The sequence below is a fragment of the Malaclemys terrapin genome, chromosome 1, assembly GCF_027887155.1.
Source record: "Malaclemys terrapin pileata isolate rMalTer1 chromosome 1, rMalTer1.hap1, whole genome shotgun sequence".
Taxonomy (NCBI): Eukaryota; Metazoa; Chordata; order Testudines; family Emydidae; genus Malaclemys; species Malaclemys terrapin.
The window spans coordinates 111,559,922-111,583,671 of NC_071505.1; the positions used below are offsets into that span (position 1 = coordinate 111,559,922).

Sequence of the window (23,750 nt, forward strand, 5' to 3'; positions counted from 1 at the left end):
TCATTACAGGGTGCTCCCTTTTGGCCTATCATCCACCCCGAGGATCTTTTCAAAGGACATGTCAGTAGTAGCGGCACACCTACACGGGAATGGAATCTTGGTGTTCCCTTGCCTAGACAATTGGCTTCTAAAAGGACACTCCTTGGAAGTAACATTGTAGGCAATGTACGAGTCCATAAAACTCTTCCTCAAACTGGGCCAGTTGAACATTCAAAAGTCCATCTTGACCCCTGTTCAAAAGCTGGAATTCATAAGGGCTTATCTTGATTCATTAGTAGCAAGTCTTCCTCTCAATGCACAGATTTATATCTCTATCCAACTTAATACAATTCACATCAGCCTTCAAACCCTGATCAGGAACTGTCTTTAGCTACAGGGTGCATATGGTGGCTGGCACTTTTGTTATAGATCACACCGACATGCAATGCCTTCCAGGTTGGCTCAGGATGAGCCGACACAGTTTAAACACACTGTTTTCCATACCCACTTCTGTAAAGGAATGTCTCATTGGTGGAAAGTTCCCATAATGCGTGTGCTGGAGTCCCATTCACTCCCCCTTCCCCAGTGGTTGTCATAATAACAGATGCTTCCCTGTTGGGATGGGGAGCACAGGCATCTAGACACCCATACATATGGCCCTACTAAATTCATGGCCATGAAAAAGCGTGTCACGCAGTGAAATTTGGTTTCCCCCCATGAAATCTGGTCTTTTGTGTACTTTTTATGAGGCTGGAGAGCGGTGGCTGCTTGCCACGTACCCAGCTCTAAAGGCAAAGCTGCCACCAGCAGCAGAAGTAAGGGTAGTACTGTTGCCACTATAGCATGCTACCCTTACCTCTGCGCTGCTGCTGCTGGGAGGGGGGGGCAGTCTTCAGAGCTGGGTGTCGGCCAGCAGCCACCGCTCTGGCTGCTCAGCTCTGACGGCAGCGCAGAAGTAAGTGTGGCAATACTGAGACCCCCCTACAATAGCTTTGTAAACCCTCTTTTTGGTCTGGACCCCCAGTTTGAGAAACACCAAGTCTTAAGGGCTTTACATGTTTATATTTTGCTATTTTAAAAACACATATTCATGTTTGTTACAACATGATGAAATTTAAGGTTTAAATATCTGAAACCATGAAATTCAAATTTTTAAAATGCTATGACCATGAAATTTACAAAAATGGACTATGAATTCAGTAGGGCCCTACCCATATAGCTCAGAGTAGGTGGGTGCCCCAAGAAACCACTCTACACATCAACTTCCTGGAACTCAAATCATTCAAATACGCCTGTCTCCAGTTTTTGCCATTAATCAGAGGCAAACACATAAAGATCATGATGGGCAACATATCATGAATATTTCATATAAGCCAGCATTGGAGAGCAAAATCCCCCTCCCTGTGTGCTGAGGCTATAAAGTTTGGAATTGGAGTATGCGCCATCAGATTGTCAAAATATGAGACATATGGTGGAATCTATCTCCCACTTGCAGTCTTGAGAGAAGTGTCTGCTGAGCATGTCCGCGGTCATGTTCTGACCTCCTAGAAGGTAAACTGTCATGATGACAATGGGTCACTTTTCAGATAGACCTTTTCATCACCTATAATCAGGAAATGCACCCAGTTTTGCTCCAGAACCAGGCTGGTCATTGATCCCTGGGGGATGCCTTTCACCTCCAGTTGTCAATGGGTCTTCTGAGGGAGTTCCCCCCGCAACTCCTCTGATATCCAAAGTTCTACGCAAAATAAGAAAGGACAGGGACAGTGTTATTGTTCTGACATGGCCCTGACAAAAATGGTTTCCTTACCGGATACAGCTGGCCCTGTTCTCACCGATCACTCTCCACGCCACTTCTCGTCTCCTTTCCCAGGAGAGCAGGAAGATCCTTCACCCCACCTCAGAAAGCCTTCACCTCAAAGCATGGCTTGTTGATGGTTCTCAGGCATGGAAATGGCCTGTTCACAGCAAGTAAAAAGAATGCTACCACACAGCAGAAAAGAGTCTACACGCTGCACTTACAAAAATGGACAAGATTTGCCCGCTGGTGTGATCTCAAACACATTGAATCAACAACTTCTTTGCTGCCGGACATACTGGCCTGCATGCTAGAACTAAAGAGCTCGGGGCTATCGCTGAGCTCCACTAGAGTTCATCTGGCAGCCATCGGCCTTCCATTTTCCAATAGAGGGGTACTCTGTATTTGCCTGCCCAATGACAATGAGGTTTCTCAAAGACCTCTTGAAACCTTTTTCTGCCAGTTAAATGCCCTACTTCGGTTTGGGACATCAATTTGGTTCTTAAATGATTTACAAGACCACTGTTTGAACCTGTGGCTGCCTGTGCACTCCTCCGTTAATTGATTAAAAACTGCATTTCTGGGTGCTATCACATCAGCTTGATGAGTTGGGGGGAAATAGGGGCTTTTATGGCATATATCCCCATTCACGATATTTTTCAGAGACAAGGTCACATGACCGTACCCCAAGTTTTTGCTATATTAATCACCCTATTCACCTCCCCACCTTCCACCCTAAACCTCACTGGGATAAGCGGGAGGTGTTTTTCCACACACTCTGTCAGGCAAGTCCTGGCCTTCTACCTTGATAGTACTAAACATTTCAAGAAGACTTCCAAATTGTCTCAATCACAGACAGAACAAAAGGAGCTAAAAATCTCTAAACAGATGCTCTCTAGGTGGAGAACTGACTGTATTAGTAGCTGCTACCAGTCTCATTTTCTCGAAGCACCCCTGACATGCGAGCTCACTCTGAGATCCATTTCCATCTCCACAGTCTTCCTTAAGAAAGTTCCTATAATTGTAATATGTAAAGCCACAACTTGGGCTTCTATGCAATAATTTTGCAATTCTGCTTCCGATACTGTGTTTGGCTCAGCTGTACTTTCTTCCATACTGGACTGAAGCTCACTCCTCCTTAAAGGGGGACTGCTCAGAAGTCACCTAGAGTAGAGGACCCATAAAGATGGTACTTGAAGAAGAAGAAATGGTTATTCACCCTGTGCAGTAACTTATTCTTTGAGATGTGTGTCCCTATGGCTGTTCCACTAACTGCCCTCCTTCCCCTCTGCTTCAGAGTTCCCTGTCATGGGGCAGGTTTTGCAGTAGAGAAGGAACTGAGGATGGTTACCCCACACAGTGCTATATAACAATGCCAGGAGGCTGAGTAACACACATGAAGTACCCGTTTGGCCTGTGCAATGAAAAGTCTCCAATTGAAGCTATCGGGGGTGCAAGTGCACCTAGAGTGGAGCACACATAGGGGGACATATCTCAAAGAACCACAGTTTCTGCCCAGGGTGAATAAGCCGCCCCTCTCTGCAAAGGCAGAATTCCTGGCTGCTGCTTCCAAATTCTTCACCTAAGAACCTGCTTCTTGTGGGACTGTATTCCCTTTGGGCCTGCAATTGTCAAATGTTTCCCAGTGGGTGCGAGACCAAGAAATGTTGGAACAGCAGCTGTGCTTCCAGGCACCCATGACTTATCCGCTGATAAGAAAAACCAATACTTAAATGAAAGCAGCTGGCTTTGCCTTTTGTGTAAATAACTTATCATCATTTATGCAAGGACTTTATTATGAAGTACAGTTTACAGTAATTACTGGTAATCTAAAATTGTCCAAGTACAGAATGATTTCATTTAGGTGATTGGTTTTATCTAAAGGAAAGTAATTGTTTGTCAGACTTGTCTTTTTGTATCTTGAATGTTTGTTTTTTTTAAATTGAATTTTCATAATCTGTGGCCCATTACTTTCTTTAAATGTATTGATTAAAGGGACATTTTCAGGTAAAAGAACATACCCTTATGTGTCCTTTAATTCTGTTACTAACACTTAAGTTTTTGTGATAATAAATGTTGAAACAAATTTAATTATGTTCCTTTAATTCTGTTTCTCTCAATTTGAACAGTACAAATAGATTAGCTGGCCTCACATTGGTTTACTCAATATCTAATCACTTTCTATTTCTCATTCACTGGGAAAGTACAACAGAATTTGGGTTGCAGATGCTACATGGGAATGTTTCAATCCAAGCAAACTGTTCTCATTTGAAGATATAAAAGTGGTGAGAAAATGTCCCCACTTGTGTTTAGACACTTTATTAACATTGATAGAATGTTAGAATGATAGAAATCCAATTTAGGAATTGTCTAAACATAGAAGTTGAATCAATTTAACTTAATTGATGTGAGGGCACTCTTAAATTAGTTTGAGTGCCATGGTTCAATATATCAACTTTAGTTGACTGACTAATTTTAAGTTTCAGAGTAACAGCCGTGTTAGTCTGTATCCGCAAAAAGAAGAACAGGAAGTGGGCTGTAGTCCACGAAAGCTTATGCTCTAATAAATTTGTTAGTCTCTAAGGTGCCACAAGTACTCCTGTTCTTCTTTTGACTAATTTTAGTGTGTTAAGAGTTTTAAAGATAGAGGCCTGACCTGCCAGGTATTTTTTCCATTAATATTAAACTTGAAGCTAAGTGTAATCTCAGTATTGCTCTGATCATGATGGTCCTTCTACCCGCTGGAGGGCACAGTTAATCAAAGTTTTTAGTGGTCCCAGTGCTTAGGCCCCAGTTCAGTAAAGCTGAAGATGAAACACTGATTTCAGTGGGACTCTGGCACATGCTTAAGTGCTTGCAGAATTGGGGGCCTTAGTGCTGGAATCTAGTAATGAGGCTGGATGTCTGGTTTCCCACCCAATAAGTTATTTGGGGACTAGAAGTAAGGGGTCCAGGTGAGGTGGGAGCAATGGTCATTCCCATTGATGAGCTGCTGGTTTGGGGGGGGAGAGTTGATGTTTCTTCTCCCCTCCTCTCTTATTGAGTAACAGCTGGAGGCTCTGATTCTCTCTGAATTTGAGAGGGTGTTTTCCTACCTTAACCCTAATTCTATGTTAGGAAGATAGTAGTGAGTATAGGCACTGCCACTTTTAGTGAAACTTTTTGTTTTTCAAAACCTCAATGTTGAACATAAGCTACTTGACAATGTCCCTTGTAAATGAAAACATTCTTCACCAAGTTTATTTTAGCTCTCTGGTAAATCCTTACATAAGTCTCTGTGTAACTCACAAATTTAGAATGGCCAGATCAGTCAGACTCTACCTCCTCTTGGATTGGTACAACTTGAACGGCCTGCTGCATGCCATTGGAACAATATTTTCCAGATTTGTAATAAGTTCTCTGACATGATGACCTTTGATGTGACCTGAATTTTGTAGTAAATTGAGTACCTGTTCCTTAAGTACTTCTGTGATATTTCTTACGGGCATGCAGATATGTTTACCTTCAAAGTACTATTGTTAAAATTACATTTGTACCCTTTTATACTTTATGGTGTATGTAATAAGGGCCTGGAAGAGGCTTTTAATTTTTGTTACCTTAAAAGCATCTGTAATGTCAAATTTGGTTTTCCCTGATTTGCTGAAGGATTTTTTTGAGGTTTGGATAATTTGTGAGTTCTCCCACACTAATTGAAGAGGGAGTGACTGTTGAAATTTCAGCAAAGACTAGAATTTTGCAGCAAGTTTTTTCTGTAAAAGCACACTTTTTTTTTTTATAATGAAGCCAGAGATTGAGGGAGCCTATAAATCCTATGGAAACTACAAACTGTTTTGTCTTCACTAGGATTTTTACCTCATGTTTGCTAACTCTCAGGTTAAGAGTGCACCAGTTTCCTAGTGAAGACAAGACCATAGTTTTCCAAGGTAGACCAGATGTGGAAAAAGAAGTAGAATCACATCCCTCTGCCTTTTTATTTCTTTTCAGGCCATCTTGATTCTTCATAAAGTATAAAAGGGCAGTAACTCCTTTTCCCCCCATTTGTAGTTCAGCTTTAAAAATGTTCAAGAGGATAAAAACAGACTCTCCTTTTAGAGGACTGGTACTTACTAAAGATGCTAAAACACTTTGTGCCTTGGTTCAGAAGAGCATCATAGAAATTAAAGGTGGAAAACAACTATTAGCTCATGCAGTCCATCTCCCTTGAGGCAATGCAGGATTGTTCTCTACAGTTTCTCTCCAGTTATTTGTCCAATCCAGTTTTAAATTGACCGTATTTATTTCTATTCTATTCTGTTCTAGCACTTATGGACCTCAAATACAGAAGAGGGCTTCATTGTACTAGGGAACATTGTTCATACGAACAAATACCACAGTGACAGGCTCTGCCCCATAGAGCTCACAGTGTAGGTCAAAATGATCTCAGAAGTCACAGGTGGCTGCCAGCATGACCAGTGCTGGACGGTAATAATTTGTAGCCATCATGGCAAAGACAGACCTATCTGATTCAAGCAATGGGACTTTCACTACCTCTCTTGCAAGACTATTCTACAATCTAACTGGACTTCATTTTAGGCAGCTTTTCCTGATATTCAACCTACATTTTCTTTTAATTTCATCCCATTACTCCTAGCAATAGTGTCACCCTAATTGCTCCATTCAAGTGCTTGCAGATAGTTCTCATGCCTACCCCTGAGCTGTAATTTAGCCTAGCTATGTTACTGTTTCCTGGTAAGTCCATTTTTCCAGGCCATACTTGTTGCTCTTCTCTGTACCCCTCTGTCACCAGATCAGGATGAATAAATGAGAAAACAACGTCTAATCTCTCAATAACTTTCTTGTTTTCTCCACAGGATCTAAACTGTCTCGTAAGAAATAGTAAGTCAGTTTTTCTTCTTTTTTTATAACTGAAGTCAGATGGTGAGTGCCTCTGTTTAAGCCACTGAGAGGTGGCAAAGTCAAGCATTATCCTGTTAACCAGCATTATGAGCTATTATCTGCCTGCCTAATCCAAAACCAGCTCTTTCCAACAGGCAAATAGTTCAGGTCTCTTTTCAGACCTCTTTTCAGGCCAGAGTTCTTGAAAGAGCAAATCCATAATTTTTTAGCTTCTGTTCAAAACTGAGTCAATTCAAAAAAAATTATGGTAAGATTTTAGGGTAAGTTTGTTGTGTGTAATACATACCCATCCCACACTATGCTCACTAAGTCAGCAGGTAAAATTAGACGTAAACTTAGTGCTGCTAAAGAACAATAAAACGATGGGAAAAGTTGAAAGAAGTGACTGTAAATTAGCAGGCATGATCTTCAGAAAATTGATACAAAATGGAAACAAAATAATATAGGTCCATTACTAGATAGGTATGTTAAAATTATCAGGAATGCTGCAGAAAAGGCAGAAGTGTTCAATAGCTATATTCTCTACTTGGGAAGAAACTGGGTGTTGTCTTTGTGTCTTACAGTGGAAAATTAAATACTTCTTATTCCAACAGTAACTGGGAAGGATATTAAACAACGTCCAAAGTTAAACCTCTTTTAATCTGCAGGACTGGATAACATACACTAAGAGTTTTTAAAGAATTGGCTAAGCAGCTCTCTAAGCCATTAAGTGAACTGAATATTTAATTCACTGGGTGTTTAAGAAATCTGGAAGTACAGTACTGGGGAAGTGCCAGAGGAAAAAGCTAATGAGCCAGTATTTAAAAAGGGATGTTCTGGATAGGCCATTTGCTTAACATCTATCCTGGACAAAAGCATGGAAAGGCTAATGGGGGGTGCAATAAGTAAAGAATTAAAGGCTGGTAGTATAATTCATTCCAGTTTGCATGGTTTTATGGAAAATAGGCCTGGTCAAACTTGATACTGTTTTTGATGCCATAAGAAGTTTGGTTGACAAAGGTAACTGACATAATATACTTAGACTTATGTAAGCATTGTCTTAATACCTTATGGCATTTAAAAATTAGCATTATATGAAATTGATATGATACATAGCTAGATTTTTAAATCCATTAACTAACTGTTAGGTCTGCAAAAGTAATTGTAAATGGGGAATCATCATCCACAGGGTGTGTTTCTGGTATGCTCTCATAAGGATCATTCTTGACCCAATGCTATTCAATACTTTAATGATCTGGAAGAAGATGTAAAATCGTTGCTTGTAAAGTTTGCAAAGAACATACTGATGGAAGTCACCACCTAATGTGAGCTCCCAGTGCAATGTGGTGACTAAAAGAGCAAATGAAATCCTTGTTTGTATAAGATGGGGAATATTGAGTAGAAATAGGGAGTTGTTATTGCCATTATATATAGCACCGGTGAGACTGTTTTGGGACTTCAGAAAGGATGTTGACAAACCAGAAGGGTTAGAAAAGAGCCACAAGAATGATTCAACATCTAAAAAACCTGCCTTACCGTGAAAGACTAAATAAGCTCCATCTGTTTGGTTCTTTCTGAGAAAGTTGAGAGAACCTGATCAGTGTAGAAGTACCTAAATGGGAATAAGATTGCTGATGGTAGATTCATAATTGTTTGTTTCTAAAGACCAGAAGGCACTATTAAACCATCTAGTCTGATGACCTATATAACACAGGCCATGGAATTTAATCCAGTTACTCCTGTATTAAGATCAATAATTTGCATTTGATTAAAGTATATCTTCCAGAGAGAAATCCAATCCTGATTTTAAGACTTCATGAAATGGAGAATTTATTGTTTCCCATGGTATTTTGTTCCAATAGTTAATTACTCACACTGATAAAATGATGTGCCTTATTTCTATTTGTCTGGCTTCAGCTTCCAAATATTTATTCTTGTTATGCCTTTATCTTCTACAATAGAGAGCCCTTAAGTGCCTGGTGGTGTCTTCCTGTGAAGGTACTTGTACACCATAATCAAGTCGCTTCTTGATCTTTTTAGATATGCTAAACAGAGCTCACTGTAAGGCATTTTTCCTGCCCTCAAATATTTTTATGGATCTTGTCTGCACCTTTTCCAATTTTTAATGCCCTTTTTTTGTAAATGTGGACACCAGAACTAGCTGCAGTATTTCCATATCAATCTCACCAATGCCATATACAGACATAAAATTAGGGTTACCATATTTAGTGCCTCCGAAAGGAGGACACTTTAAAGGGGCCCCAGCCCCGCCCCGCTCCCGCCCCAACTCCGCCCCCTCCCCTGCTTCCCGCGAACATTTGAGTCGCGGGAAGCCTGAAGCAGGTAAGGGAGGGTGTGGGGGGAGGAGGAGGCGCGGCCCACCCCCGGCACCACAGGTCCCCAGCCCGTCCCCCGAGCCCCCGGCCCGGCACCGCCAGCCGAGCCCCCGGCCCGGCACCCGAGCCCCCGGCACCCGAACCGCCCCCGAAGCCCCCGGCCCGGCACCGCCGGCCGGGCCCCCCTGAGCTCCCGGCCCGGCACCGGGCCCCGCCGAGCCGCCGGCCAGGCCCCCCGAGCCCCCGGCCCGGCACTGGGCCCCCCCGAGCCCCCGGCCCGGCACTGGGCCCCCCCGAGCCCCCGGCCCGGCACTGGGCCCCCCCGAGCCCCCGGCCCGGCACTGGGCCCCCCCGAGCCCCCCGGCCCGGCACTGGGCCCCCCCGAGCCCCCCGGCACCCGAGCCCCTGGCCGAGCCCCCCGAGCCCCCGGCCCGGCACCGCCGGCCAGGCCCCCCCGAGCCCCCGGCCCGGCACCGCCGGCCGGGCCCCCAAGCCTCCGGCCCGGCACCGGGCCCCCTGAGCACCGCCGGCCGAACCCCCGGCCCGGCACCCGAACCGCCCCCGAAGCCCCCGGCCCGGCACCGCCGGCCGGGCCCCCCCGAGCTCCCGGCCCGGCACCGGGCCCCGCCAAGCCGCCGGCCAGGCCCCCCGAGCCCCCGGCCCGGCACTGGGCCCCCCCGAACACCGCCGGCCAGGCCCCCGGCCAGGCCCCCCGAGCCCCCGGCCCGGCACCGGGCCCCCCCGAGCACCGCCGGCCGAGCCCCCGAGTCCCCGGCCCGGCACCGCCGGCCGAGCCCCCGAGTCCCCGGCCCGGCACCGCCGGCCGAGCCCCCGAGTCCCCGGCCCGGCACCGCCGGCCAGGCCCCCCAGAGTCCCCGGCCCGGCACCGCCGGCCGGGCCCCCAAGCCTCCGGCCTGGCACCGGGCCCCCCGAGCACCGCCGGCCGAGCCCCCGAACCCCCGGCCCGGCACCCGAGCCGCCGGCCAGGCCCCCCGGCCCGGCACCGCATGTCCAATTTTCCCGGACATGTCTGGCTTTTTTGGATTTCCCCCCGGACAGGGATTTGGAGCCCAAAAAGCCGGACATGTCCGGGAAAATCCGGACGTATGGTAACCCTAATAAAATCATCTCCATGCTTACTCCTCCTCTGTTTATACCTCCAGGGATTGCATTAGCCCTTTTTGCTACAGCATCACATTGGGAGCTTTTGTTTGTCTACTATAACTCCTAAATCCTTTTGAGAATCACTGTTTTTTGGAATACAGTCCCCCATTCTGTAGGTATGATGTGTATTTGTTATTAGATGTATGACCTTATGTTTGGCTGTATTAAAATGTATTTTGCTGAATTGGGTCCAGTTTATAAAGTGATTCAGGTCTCTGTGTATGACAATCCTGATTACTTCATTATGTACTTCTCTGCCAGTCTTCCACAAATTTTATTAGCAATGTTTTTATATTTATTTCCAGATCATTGATAAAAATACCAAACAGCATTGGGCCTAGCATGGATCCCCGCAGAACTCCACTAGAAATAGCCCCTTTCAATGATGATTCCCCATTGACAACTGCTTTTTGAGATCTGTCAGCCACTACTTAATTCACTCAGTGTGTGGTTTGATACTGTATAGTGGTATTTTTAATCAGAATGTTGTGTGGTAGTAAGTTAGGTATTTAACATCTATGCAGTTACCTTTATTAATCAAACTTGTAATCTCATCATAAAATGAAATCAGGTTTGACATGACTTTTTCCATAAAGCCATGTTGATTATATTCCCTTCCAGAGGGCTCATTAAGTTAGCAAAACGTAAGAGCCAATGCCTGAAAGCTGAAGCCGTCATACTCAGACTAGAAATAAGGCAGAATTTTTTAACAATTAGAGTAATTAACTATTGGAACAAATTGCCATAGGGATATGGTGGGTTCTCCATCAAGTTGAAGTTTTTTAAATCAAGATTAGACTTCTTTTTAAAACATATGAGCTAATTCAACAAGAAGTTATGGACTTGATGTAGGAATTACTGAGCAAAATTCTATGGCCCGTTTTGACCAAGAGATCAGACTAGGTGATCATAATGTTCCCTTTTTTTGCCTTAAAAATGTACAAAGAAAAATATTTTCCCCAGAAGATGAATCAAGTTTATAGTATTCATAGTTCACATAGCATGGCTGGGTCTACCTGCTCTCAGAACACGGCTTTCCTCTACAAGAACTATGAAAGAAAATGTCAATGACCTTGCCAGCAGGGTTTACTGGTTTTCAACCTGTGGTCCATGGACCTGCAGACTGTCTAAGGGGTCTGCGAAAGATTACCACCATAGAACAGTAGTTTTCAACCTGTGGTCCACAGACACCTGGGGGTCCACAAACTAAGGTTTCCAAAGGGGTCCATGTCTCCACTTGAATTTTTTTAGGGGTCCACAAATGAGAAAAGATTGAAGACCACTAGAGGAGGACATAGTTGCATGCAGTTGTGCAGGTCTTATGTCATCCAGCAGTGAGCCATGGTGGAAATAAGCTTAAGAAACATCTTTGATTTGACTGACAGGTACCTGCATGGACCAGAGCTGGTTAAAGGTTTCCAAATGGACTCCCTCCGCTCCAAGCGTTCTTGATGTCCACCCTGACGTTTTCCATGATGAGGGAAAACTGCTCCCTGTGCTGCGGATAGAGTGGAAGGTGGCTACTGATGGTAAGTGATCGCTTAACATAGACATGGAAGGAAAGGTGCTTAGAGAGATTATAGAATCTCTGAAAGAGTGATGGGACTATAGTGTTTGCAGTCATTCACTGGTTCAGCTGTGGAAGTTGAGCTTTGAGATGGGTTTTGGACAGCTTGTCTACTGGGTCAAAGGACATGAAATGAGTAAAAGTTAGTGCAATCGTCCCTCCCTCATTACTTAATCTGCAACAGAGATTAAATGCTGCTATTAGAATGGAAGGGCAGCACCTAATGTGGAAAAAATAAAGCACAATAGTGGTGCTTAACTTTACCAAGATGAGGGTGGGCTCCCAGTGCAGTTGGTGTCAGATAAAGACCTGCAGTCCAAAGCCCTAAACTGGGATCGCTATAGTCTGATTTTTTTTTTTTAAACAGGTTTATATTTCATAGATACTTTGAAAATCTCAACTACAGTACTGAGTGAGGTTTACTCTAAACTGATCCTGAATATGCAGATGGATCTTACAAACTAGGTTTACAAATGTGCACAGACTGATGGCAAGAGGAACTAGCTAGAAAACATTCCATTTACTAGAAGCTAAGAATTGTTTAAGGGTTGGAGAACTCATAATAGTAAAAAGATGTGTCTACAAAACCAAAAGTTGGGGAAGGCCTAATGGAAAGGAGGAGAGGGAAAAGTAGACTTGTATTTACTCTGCCTTGACCGACTCCTAACTCGTACTATTCATAGCTTTATATTCCTTCTTGTACTATGAATAGTACAGGTTAGGAGTCGGTCCAGGCAGAATAAATGTCACTTTTGTGCAGCTGTCTTGAATCCAGTGCAAGTTTCTTCCATTTGGGATAATCAAATCCAGTTTTTGTAATCCAGACTTCCTACATGCATCTGTGTCTTGGTTCTCACCAGAGGCTCTGTAGCTGGGTGTCTTGTGAAATTCATGCTAGTGACAATAAGGGTTGGTGTGTGGAAACATTGCAGGTTTTGCCTTCCAGCTTTCTCCCTTCACTCTTCAAACATAGTTGATTTTCACAGTCTTGGGAAATCCCCTTTGTACACACTAGTCAGCCTAAACTGACCGTTGCTGGAGTCAGGATGAACAATACTAGGTGTCTGCTGAGTCAAGGGTGCACTCCAGAGTTGTCTGAGCACTGGTCTAAACACATTTTTGTACCACTATAACTACATCAGTTTATCAGAGGGGTAGCCGTATTAGTCTGTATCCACAAAAACAAAAGAAACATTTTTTTAAATCAGTTTAAAAACAGATATAGTTAGAGGGTTGTACCATTTTAATTTGGATGCAGGTATAAATGTGCTTATATTAGTATAACTTATTTCTATACATTTACAGAAATAAGCTATTCTAATACAAGTACCTTTTATAACTGTCGTCTCCCCTCCCCCCCACCTCCCACTAGAGGGTGGTACTGCTTTAACTATGCTTGTTTCTAAAATGATAGTTATAATGGTACAAAAACTGCGGAGACCTGCCCTGAGATGCAAGGCTGGAGGACGGGGGGGGGGGGGGGAACGGGGGGACTGGTTATAGCACTGAGATACTCTGAGGTGAAGTTGGAGGGTTGGATTTATCTATTAGACGTACTTTCTGCTGCCTGTTCATGCAGCTCAAGTGCATTTTGCATTATGAATAAAATGGGACTTCTCAGACTCTATCATGACCCCCACATTCACCTACTTGCAGCCAGTCTCCTTAAGATCCCTCTCCAGAATCTTTTGTGCCAGTTCCCATGGCACTTCATTTAAGTGCCCCACAAACTGGTGCAGTTTATGGGCTGCTCTTGTCATGTGAAGGTAGCTGACAGCAAGGGACTTAATAAATCAGATGGGATAAAGTGAATGGGAGTGGACCTGTGACATCTCCCAGGAATGCTGGCAATCTCTGGGGGTGGGGTGAGGTAAAATCTTTAGATTTGGAATTACTAGAACAAAACTTTAACCTCTCCCCTTCACTCTCCCCCCTCAGCAAGCATTCAGTATCTCCAGGGAGTGGAGCTGGCTGTGCTACAACTGAACAATAATCAACAAATCTGTGCCCAGTTTGACTTTCAGAACAATCTGCCACTTCAGGTCCGTCCGGATGGAGGCCGGGTGAGTAAAGAGGGCTCTGACAAATGGTTTTCTAACCCACAGCTTTGTTTCCTATTTACTCAGTCAAATAGCAAAGCTTCTCCATGAATAGCACAGAATGCTTAAACAGGAAGGATGGCCTTGTAATTAAACCAGTGAACTTGGGACTCAGGAAGTCTGGATTCAATTTCCACTCCCCCCTTGATTTCCTCTGTGACCTTGGGCAAATCAGGTATTCTGTGCCTCCGTTCCCTGTCTGTAAAATGGGGACAATGTCAGTGCTCCCTTTTCCCACCACTTCTGTCCTTTGGATTGTACCTGCCCTCCTGGGCAACTGGGACTATGTATTACTAAGGGCTAGTCTACACTGGCAATGCTAAAGCTGCGGTGCAGTGCTGGGAGAGAGCTGGTGCAATGTTCTAAAAACCCACCTCCATGAGGGGTGTAGCTACCAGCGCTGGGGCCGCGGCTCCCAGCGCTGGTGCACTGTCTACACTGGCAATTTACAGCGCTGAAACTTGCTGTGCTCAGGGGGGTGTTTTTTCACACCCCTGAGTGAGAAAGTTGCAGTGCTGTGAATTGCCAGTGTAGACAAGCCCTATGTGTGTGTACATTATCTAGCAGTGGAGCTTCTAGATGCTACTGTAATACAAATAATCTTGGCAATCATTGCTTCATCTATGGTAGTCATGGAATTTATAGCATAATTTTAATTCACTCTTTCCTTATGCCCGAAATCCTTTTTTTTTTTTTTTTTTTTTTTTTTAACCACACCATGAAGGAAAGCACTGGGATAAGGGGGGGTCAAAGTCTTTCCCCACCCCTTCTCATTCATTAAGGTCCTTATTCAGAGAGAGGCTGAGTACCCACAATTTCTACTGAAGACAATAGTATTTGCAGGTGCACAGTACCTCTTAGGATCAAGTCTAAGCATGCTGTGGAGAAAAACTCTGGCCTACAGGAACATAGTGACCATCTCCAGAATTTTGACATCTTCACTGACATAAAGAGCATTGTGGGTAATGATATAGAAGTGAGAAACACCAAGACAAAGCAATTAGCTATCCATATAAATACGTACACGTACAGAACACTGCAGAATTTATTCTGGCTTGCACAATTTCACTCATACAAATTGTATTGAAGGGTATAAATACTTTTTTCCCCTTAGCTTCCCCATTATTACTAACCTCTCTTCAACCTGGAACATAACTGAAATCTTTCCAGACAATTAAGTGATTTCTGGGTTGTGATTCCCCCATTTCAGCCCAGAGTTTCCATATAGTGATTTAGACCTCCCCAAAAGTAGCCTTACCCTTCCCATTCTGAACAGGCACATGGAGATGGGGCCAGGGGAATGCTGGACAGGTGTAATTAGCTTGGAGTCCATATCTCACCCTAGCTGCCAGAAGAGATGAAGAATGGGGGGACAGAACAGGATCAGCTATTAATTTCAGTGCCTTGACAAATCAGTTGTCTGGATGAAGACCCTATCCTCATCCTCTGTTTCAGTGGAACTTCACTTTCAACCGCTTTGAGGTGGAGCCTGGCCAGATGTACCAAGTGACTGTCCATCATCTGCCCAAACTGAGCACCAGTGGAGACCACAACTGCAAATCCACATCTTACACGGTGCCTGGTAAGGGGTCCTCTGATGCTTTTTACTAAGCCTTCAGCTGGAAACATCAGTTTGCCAGTACTGAGAATAGGATTGTTTCGAAGCCAAACTGGAATATGATTCCTGAACAAGCATAGTTAGGGAGCCAGATTGCTGAAAGAATTGTCAGACCTGCTCTCTTCTCCTACTTCAAAAAAGTAAACGTTCAGTCCATGCTTTTACAGTGCTACTGTGGTTCCTCTGCAAAGTACATACACCCGGTCCTGTGCTGCAGCACACCATACCCTTAACATCCAGACTTTCAGAAGCCTATATAGTTAGTGTCCCATGCCCCAAAAATATAAGGCTCTGCTTGGATAGTAGAGTGCAGAGAATAAACTTTTCCATCCACAGGAGCCACTGTTACCTAGAGTGAGATGTGCAAAAGCCATTATGTGTTCCCTGAAAAGCTGAGCTGAAATTCTGTGGTCCAGTTCCTGGATTTTGCAGGGTTCCAATGTGGTAAACTGGAAATTCTGCAGGAGTTTCAGAAGTTTTTTTTTTTTAAATTGAGATTCAGAATTAAATATGAAAAATAGCCAAAACAGTAGCCAGTCTGGGCGACCGTATGGATTCTGGAGTAAATGCATTTGTTGGGTGTTTCTGCTAAAATGCTCAGCAGTGAAATAAGTGGAAGTGACTCCTGTTGAGGTGAATGAGGTAGCTCACACCTGTGAGCTAATCTTTCAGGCTCTCTACAAACTCAGAAACAGCACTGCATGCGTTTCATTTTGTCAGTTATCTTGACAACCAGGAGGGCTAAAAACATAAGCCAAAATTTTCAAACGGAATGCCTAAAATTAGGCTTCTAAAGTCATATTTAGGGAAAGATTTTCAAAGGCAAAATTGGAGATAGGCAGTCAACTCCTGGTGACTCAGTATGGTGAGGTACCGAACAGCCCTTTGTGCCTTTGAAAATTTCCCCCTAAAAAGATTTTTCACAGGAACTCCACTGACTACACTGGCCACTTTTTATTTAGGCTTCTAAAATTTGATTTAGGAGCCTAACTAAAGCACCTAGGCTTGAAAATTTGCCCACAATTTATTTTAATAGGAGTTTAAATTCTGAACACAGTTCTGCTGCAAAGGATGAATTTGGTAGTGAATCTCTAGGTGTGAAATCACGAAACTCACAGGACCCTGAGTGTGCAGTTGGGAAAGCAGGGTAGGCTCTAGGTTTTCAGATTTTTACTTGACTCTTACCAGTTGAAAATAGTGCCTCTTACTTCCATCCTCCTTTGTTCCCATAAATCTTATATTGTGAGGTGGAACTGAGCAGCAGAGCTCCCTGTTGATTGGGGCTTGGCTTATGATTTGTGGGACCCCAAAATGAAAGTCAGAGGTTCAGGTTATGAGGAGTTTTTCCCTCTGCTGGAGGATAGAGTAGGCAGTGAGTTCTTCCTTCCTTTCTCCCTCCTCCCTCCACTGGAAGAAGATCAGACTGGGTTGAGAGTTATAGAGCCCAAGTAGTCAGTTGGCTCGTAAATGTTTGAGGCTGGGCCAGCCTGCTTGTTGATCTTCACAGACTCAACAATCCAATCTGCCAAGTCAAGCTCAGAGAGAAACAAGGTAACTGCAGAAGAATGTCAGTCAACAAGGGTATTCCAGCTAATGGAACCCCGGGGTAAACTCATTGGAGATGGTGGCAGGACATCTTTGGTGGAGGGGTCTGTGGCTGTGAACCTCTCTACTTCCCGAGATCAGTATGAAATCACAACTCACCTCTTTAGAGCTTAGTACACACCTCCCTCTTTGCACACACCTTCCCTCAGCAAAGACTACAGAATAGTCCAGGGGTAGGCAACCTATGGGATGCGTGCCGAAGGTGGCACACGAGCTGATTTTCAGTGGCACTCTCACTGCCCGGATCCTGGCCACTGGTCTGGGGGGCTCTGCATTTTAATTGAATTTTAAATGAAGCTTCTTAAACATTTTAAAAACCTTTATTTACTTTACATGCAACAATAGTTTAGTTATATATTATAGACTTATAGAAAGAGACCTTCTAAAAACGTTAAAATGTATTACTGGCACGCGAAACCTTAAATTAGAGTGAATAAATGAAGACTCAGCACACCGCTTCTGAAAGGTTGCCGACCCCTGGAATAGTCCTTTACCACTTGAAAGTTTTGTCCTGGAATGATCCATAAAAACATGACCTGAGTAGAGAAGATGGTCCACACTTGGACAGCAGTGATATACTGCTTTTAATTATTGTGGTTAGTGACTAACAACTTTGGTGATGGCTGCACTGAAACAAAGGGCTCCATCCTTCTAAAGTAGACTAAAAATGAGAAAATGTGTGTTCAGCACTCTGAATTTAAGTGTAACGTTTCTGTGTCAAGACCTAACACACTGTCTTTTTGCTGCAGATTGCTGGGACCCTGTGATGAAAAGAACCATGCCATGTATGAAGACCGGTAAAGTGGGTCTGTCTCAGTCTGTTAGAGCTGTGGGAGTTGAAAGGTGGCCCATTTTGTAATTCTGGGATATTTTACACTACTTGCAGGCAGCCTGTGGGAGCCCAGTATTCATGGCAAAAGTCTAGATGACAATTCTCTGTTGGTGAGTTTTAACCCAGGGATGGAGTCAGCCCAATACCGGATCCATGTGACCAGTTTCACAGATGATGAAAAGCAATGTAGAGAGACCACACATGATATTTATGAGGTAACCATCTTCCCTCTCACACTTCTGCTGCCACAAACCAAAACTGAAACCACTTTTCCACATTCGCTCAACAATCGGCATGAGCCCCAATCCAGAGACAGCTCATGAATACAACTGAGCAGTTATTTCCTAAGAACTATTTTTGCGAATTTATTTTGAATTTGCTTGGGGAATTTTACTCCTAGGGGGCGGGGGAGTGAAGGATCAAGTTTCAGAGAAGAGCTACAAAAAAATTAAAGGATTAGAAAATATGCCTTATAGTGAGGGACTCAAGTAGCTCAACCTGTTCAGTTTAGCAAACGAGATTGAGGGGTAATTTGATCAGTCTAGAAGTACCTACATGGGGAATAAAAAATTCACAGAGGTCTTCAGTTTAGCAGACACAGATCCAGTGGTTGGAAGTTGAGGCTAGACAAGTGCAAACTAGAAAGAAGTTGCACACTTTTAACAATGAGGGTAATTAACCACTGGAACAATTTACCCAGGCTTGTGGTGGATTTTCCATCACTGGCAGTTAATTAAATCAAAGTTGTATGTTTTTTTCTAACCGATATGCTTTAGTTCAAATCGGAATTAATTCAGAGAAGTTCTGTTGCCTGTGTTACACAGAAGAGCAGACTAAATGATCAGTAGTCCCTTCTGGCCTTATAATCTATGAAGTTTGACTCTCAAAAGAAGAACCCCAAATACCAGTGTAAGGGTCTGCCCATCCTGAGGAACTTGTGGAAAAAAACTCCTGAAAATTGACACTATTTCCCATCCCCACGGCAAGGGTTTAGCTAGCAATTGTGTATGTGTGGTCTGTCCCATTCCTTCCATTTCCAGCATCCCATTTACTCTGTGTATTGATGCATACTAGGATCACTAATGTGGCACGTACAGCTAAAAATATCTGGCAGAGGTATAAGGCCCTGCCAGTTGTCATAAGTAGGGCTTCGTGTTTGTCACAGAGGTCATGGAAGTCACGGATTCCATGATGTCCTATGACCTCCATTACTTCTGCAGCAGTCGGTGTAGCTGACCTAGAGCCACCCAACCAGCTGGCCCCAGAGACAGCTGTTCAGGCAGCCCTGGAGACAGCCACATTGGCTGCTGCTAGAATGGCTCTGCAGCCAGATGCTTGGGTGGCCTCGTAGCCAGCCGCAGCTCTGGTAGCCCTGGGGCTCCCCCCCCCCCCCCCCCGGCGGCGGCCAGAGCAGCAGTGGGCCCCCTGGGGCGCTCTACCCCTTGGCAGGGGCCTGAGCCATAGCAGGCCACTGGCTTTTCCCCCCACAGCGCCCCCCGCTCCAAGATTCAATCATTGCTATTTTTAATAAAAGTCATGGACAGGGACAGGTCATGGGCAAAAAACAAAAAATCACGGCCCCATGACCTGTCCATGACTTTTACTAAAAATACTCATGATTGAATCTTAGCCTTAGTCACAAGGAATATTGTCCCCGAGGATATCAGTTGTATTCCATAGTCCATAGATGTCAATCACTTGCCTGGGCAAAACTTTTTGATTAAACATTTTTTTGGTAAAAAATGAAAACTTGGAGATACCAAAACATTTTGAAAATTTGTCAATTTTGAATTGTTTCAGGTATTAAAAAAAAAAAAAAAAAAGTCCAAAAAATCAAAACATTTTGTTTTGACACTTTCTAAACAAAATTCTTTGAGTTTTTTATTCAAAATTAGTTTATTTTGAAATGTCCTTTAATTTTATTTTAAAATAAACATTAAAAATGCTCAAATTAAAATAAAATGTTTTGTTTGACTTGAAACCATTTTTTCTTTTTTTTTTCTTTTTTTTCAGAATTGCGAGCGAACCAAAAAGTCTGTTAGCCCATCTCTACTTAATACATGTATTCAATTAAGGGAGTATTATAACTAAGGCTAAGATTTTTGTCTCAGATATTTTTAGTAAAAATCAGGGACAGGTCATTCCTGACTTTTGCTAAAAAATACCCATGACAAAATGGGAAGGGGCTGGGCAGATGCCGGGTGGCTGTGAGTTCCAGGGCAGCCCCCAACTACGGCTGGAGAGCTGCAGGGATCCCCCCCTGCCCACAGCAGCTGGGAGCTTGGGAACACTGCTTCCTCAGGTGGCAGGGTACCTCACTGTGGGACCCTGCCGCTCCCAGCCAACAGGGCTGAATTCATAGATTCTGTGACCTCCGTGACTAAATCGGAGCCTTAATTATAACATGTATGTCCCACTGCTTGTTGCTGTGGGACCCTCACTATATTATTCTTCTGTAGGGCTGCTCTCAGCTCCTATTAAAATCTATTATAAACTCTCCCTGTGCCTAGCACCGTAACATCTTGTGACCCACATACTCCCACTGTTCTCATCCTTATTTTCCCTCCCTTCTTCAGAGCTTTATGCCATTTTCTTCTGCCTTTCCTTGTAATCCTTTTGTCTGTTAGACTCTGCAGAGTGGACAGCAGCACCGTGTGAATGTCACTGTCAAAATCAAGGAGAACTTAAAAGCCTGTTGCAGATACAAAATACAGGTAGGATCTCAATTCTTTTCACTCAAGGGAGGAGAGGGAGAGTGGTGAACAATCTCTGAATATTAGGTTGTTTGTACAACACGGAGTTCTGTCCATGACTAATCTCCAGTTGCCCACGAAAAATTATGTACACTTCTGAAAGAACATCATACACATCGATGAATTCTCTGTAGACAGTGGTTCGTCCTTACATCATTTTCCCCATACTAATCACTCCTGAGAGAGACTGGGACTGACATAGCTTTAGGCACCTCTAATGGCCAGTTCTTGTCTGTGTATATGGAGTAGGCCCAGAATCTGTAATCCTTTAACATCTTGAAGAAAAAATGGGATTATAATCTGTCTCGAAATTTGCAGTAGGAGACAGGGTAAAGCAAGTTAGTTACTTCCAGTACTGTTTTCTGATTTCCTGATTTGTTTCAACTCCAGATTCAACCATTCTTTACCATGTGTGGCACCGACTGTTTGAGACATCCTGCTGTCATCCCATGTCCCTCAGTTGCTCCACGTGAGGACTCCTTTCCTCTACATTAGATTTGCATTATTTTATAGGTGATAGCTGAGCCTTGATCTAACTTTCTGTTCTATGTTTGATTCCTTTGCAGCTACATATCCTGCAGGTAAGACAATAACTCATTCCTATTCCTATTAAAATCTTCCTTTGTGGTTATTTTACTCTATATGTAGTATAGATAATAAACTAACTTTGCTTGCATGTGAGACAATACATGCAAGGTGTGGGATTATTCTAAGTAGTCACCCTGCTACACACAGGCTTTAGGTGTGTTCACTCCAGAATGCAGAAATCTAACAGAGCTGTCTTATTTTGTATTCAAAGAGAGAGCTTGTATACAATATATATAATGTGCATCTTTTCTTAAAGGAGCTACTTGTTTAGAAGTATGTCTCTTAAAAGCAAAGCAATGTGTGGCCAGGGGGAGCATGACTTACTTTCTGTTTTGCTCAGCACTTTGAATTTACACAGTAAAAGCTGCATGTGACATACAAGGGCACAATGCAGACTAATCAGCAGCTGTGTCATCCCTGACCAGCAACATTGGGTGCCTTACAATGCCTTGATGAAGTAGGTCACAGTCTTCCAGCACACAAGCCACACCGAGTGTCTGTGTGTAACTGCAGCCTACCAGCCACACTGGGGTTATACTCTGCCTCTCACTAGCCTTGGTTATTCTGCATGGTGACCCCAACACACACGCCAGTCTTAGATTTTCCCCCCCAAGAAATGTATGTCCTGTACAGCCCAGCCCTCTCCTGGACAATGTTTTATTTAAATTCCCTTATCTCTTTAAAGGAATAATATGCACACAACTTGCCACCCCAAATGGAGTTTCCGAGACAATTCAGTTAAAACACACTGCATTAGATAAAACAATAAAACAAGTTGATTAACTACAAAGAGATTTTAAGTGAGCACAAGTAATTAAGCATAAGTCAAAATGGTTACAAGAAAAATAAAGACAAAATGCAACTGATGCCTAATTTAACAGACTATGTTAGATTCAAAGCACAGTTTTTTTCACCACATGCCTTCAGCAGTCTTGCTGTTGACCAAACTTCTTGGGTCAAGGACCTCTTCTTCCCGAATCTAGCAAATGCTTCCTTTGTTGCTTCAGGTGCTGGGAATGGGCAAGGGGCATGTTTGTCCTTCCTTTTTATAGTTTCAGTCCCCCACTTGAAAAACATTTCCAGCTGCATACCAGGAGACAAAAGGTGTATGGGGAAGGATGTTCCCTGCTGCTTTTCCTCACCTGTTGGAGATTCTTTTGTTTCTCTTTCTGCTTGATGTCTGTTTGCTTTGCTTAATATGCATTTAAGCAGCAAACAGGCCTGTCTTAAACAAAGGAATATTTGCCAACTTCTGCTTGGAGCATGTGGTGTTAACACCACACAGTGGAATCTTATAAAGTCACAGACTGTTGCCACACACATTTTATCAGGACAATACTGATCAACAAACGATGAATTTTCAAATTATACCTTACTAAACATGCCTTGCACAAAAATTATTACAGTCATGTGTAGGGTGTGGACACAGGAACATTCTGTGTCAGCTTGTCACATATTTTAATATATATGTGTACAGTTTGGGTGGTTTTTTCTACTGTTTAAAACCCTCTTATCAGGCTGTGATAGCTCAAGCAGCTAAATGGAATCTTTCCCAAATTTCCAAAAGAATTTGCCTCTGGTCTGAACAAACATGAGACATTTCATCCCAAAGGAGTTAAAAAAAAAAAAAAAAAAAGAGAGAGAGAGAGAAAGTTAAGCATCTGAAAATAGGAATTGAAGCGTTCTCAGTCATAACTGCAGTGTTGCTACTTTGGTGCTAGAAGGAGGAATTAGTGGGTTTCCTTCTTCCTGCTACTTCCCAGTATTTTGGGGGACAGGGTGCTGCTGTTCAGCTGACTTCTGGTGTTCAGTACAGCATTTCGTTGCTGGATGAGACTCCTGGGCCATGTAAAGTTGTGTCTTATTCTGCTCTTCTTGTGCCATAGATGATCCGATTATGTGGCTATACTGGTGTATCACTGGCATCTGCATTTTACTGGTGGGATCAATCATAGCTGGTGCTATTTACATGACCCGAAGACAAGTAGGTAAGGATGATGTCAGCTGGGGAGTGAGACTCAGAGGCACGTTTATGCCGCTCCCTCATTTCTCTTCATTTACTTCCCTGAATCCTTGTGTGATGCTCTGCGAGCAGGGAACTGCCAGTACAAATTTTTCCTTCAGCCCACTGTAAGGTGTTTGCTTTCTGGCCTTTGAAGGGCACAATCTAAAAACATAATTCAAATTTCTTTAGATTTGACCATGTATTTTTTTCTCTTTCAGGCCGCCAGCACAGGAATTATAGCAGCCATGGTAAGAGATACTTTCTATGCTGTAGGAGAGTCCCTTCATGCTGCACATTCTAGGAACCTGCCTTAACTGCCCTTTGGAGTCTATACTAGGATTAATTTGCTATTGATGTTTCTTGATACCAAAAGATTGCTCTGCAACTTTAAAGCTGTTCTCTTTAACCAAAAGGGACTTATGGGACACTAGCAGCCTTGGACAGAGAACAACCCAGGTGTGAAGCTTTTGCCTTCCCCCAGGGGGCTGCTGCTTTATCTAATGAAATCCTTTAGAAACTACGGATCTGCAA

General features: G+C 43.5%; 1 protein-coding gene across 1 annotated transcript in view; it reads left to right on the plus strand.

Annotated features, from left to right (window-relative positions):
* IL17RA (interleukin 17 receptor A) overlaps positions 1-23,750 on the plus strand; it is a 46,362-nt gene that overhangs the window by 17,439 nt on the left and 5,173 nt on the right. Inside the window, exons 2-12 of the mRNA XM_054035402.1 lie at positions 6,628-6,652; positions 11,538-11,681; positions 13,658-13,782; positions 15,274-15,400; positions 17,791-17,838; positions 17,928-18,088; positions 20,501-20,587; positions 21,017-21,095; positions 21,193-21,207; positions 23,101-23,202; positions 23,438-23,467. Of these exons, the coding sequence (XP_053891377.1) occupies positions 6,628-6,652; positions 11,538-11,681; positions 13,658-13,782; positions 15,274-15,400; positions 17,791-17,838; positions 17,928-18,088; positions 20,501-20,587; positions 21,017-21,095; positions 21,193-21,207; positions 23,101-23,202; positions 23,438-23,467 (943 nt within the window). The remainder of the gene's footprint in view (positions 1-6,627; positions 6,653-11,537; positions 11,682-13,657; positions 13,783-15,273; positions 15,401-17,790; positions 17,839-17,927; positions 18,089-20,500; positions 20,588-21,016; positions 21,096-21,192; positions 21,208-23,100; positions 23,203-23,437; positions 23,468-23,750) is intronic.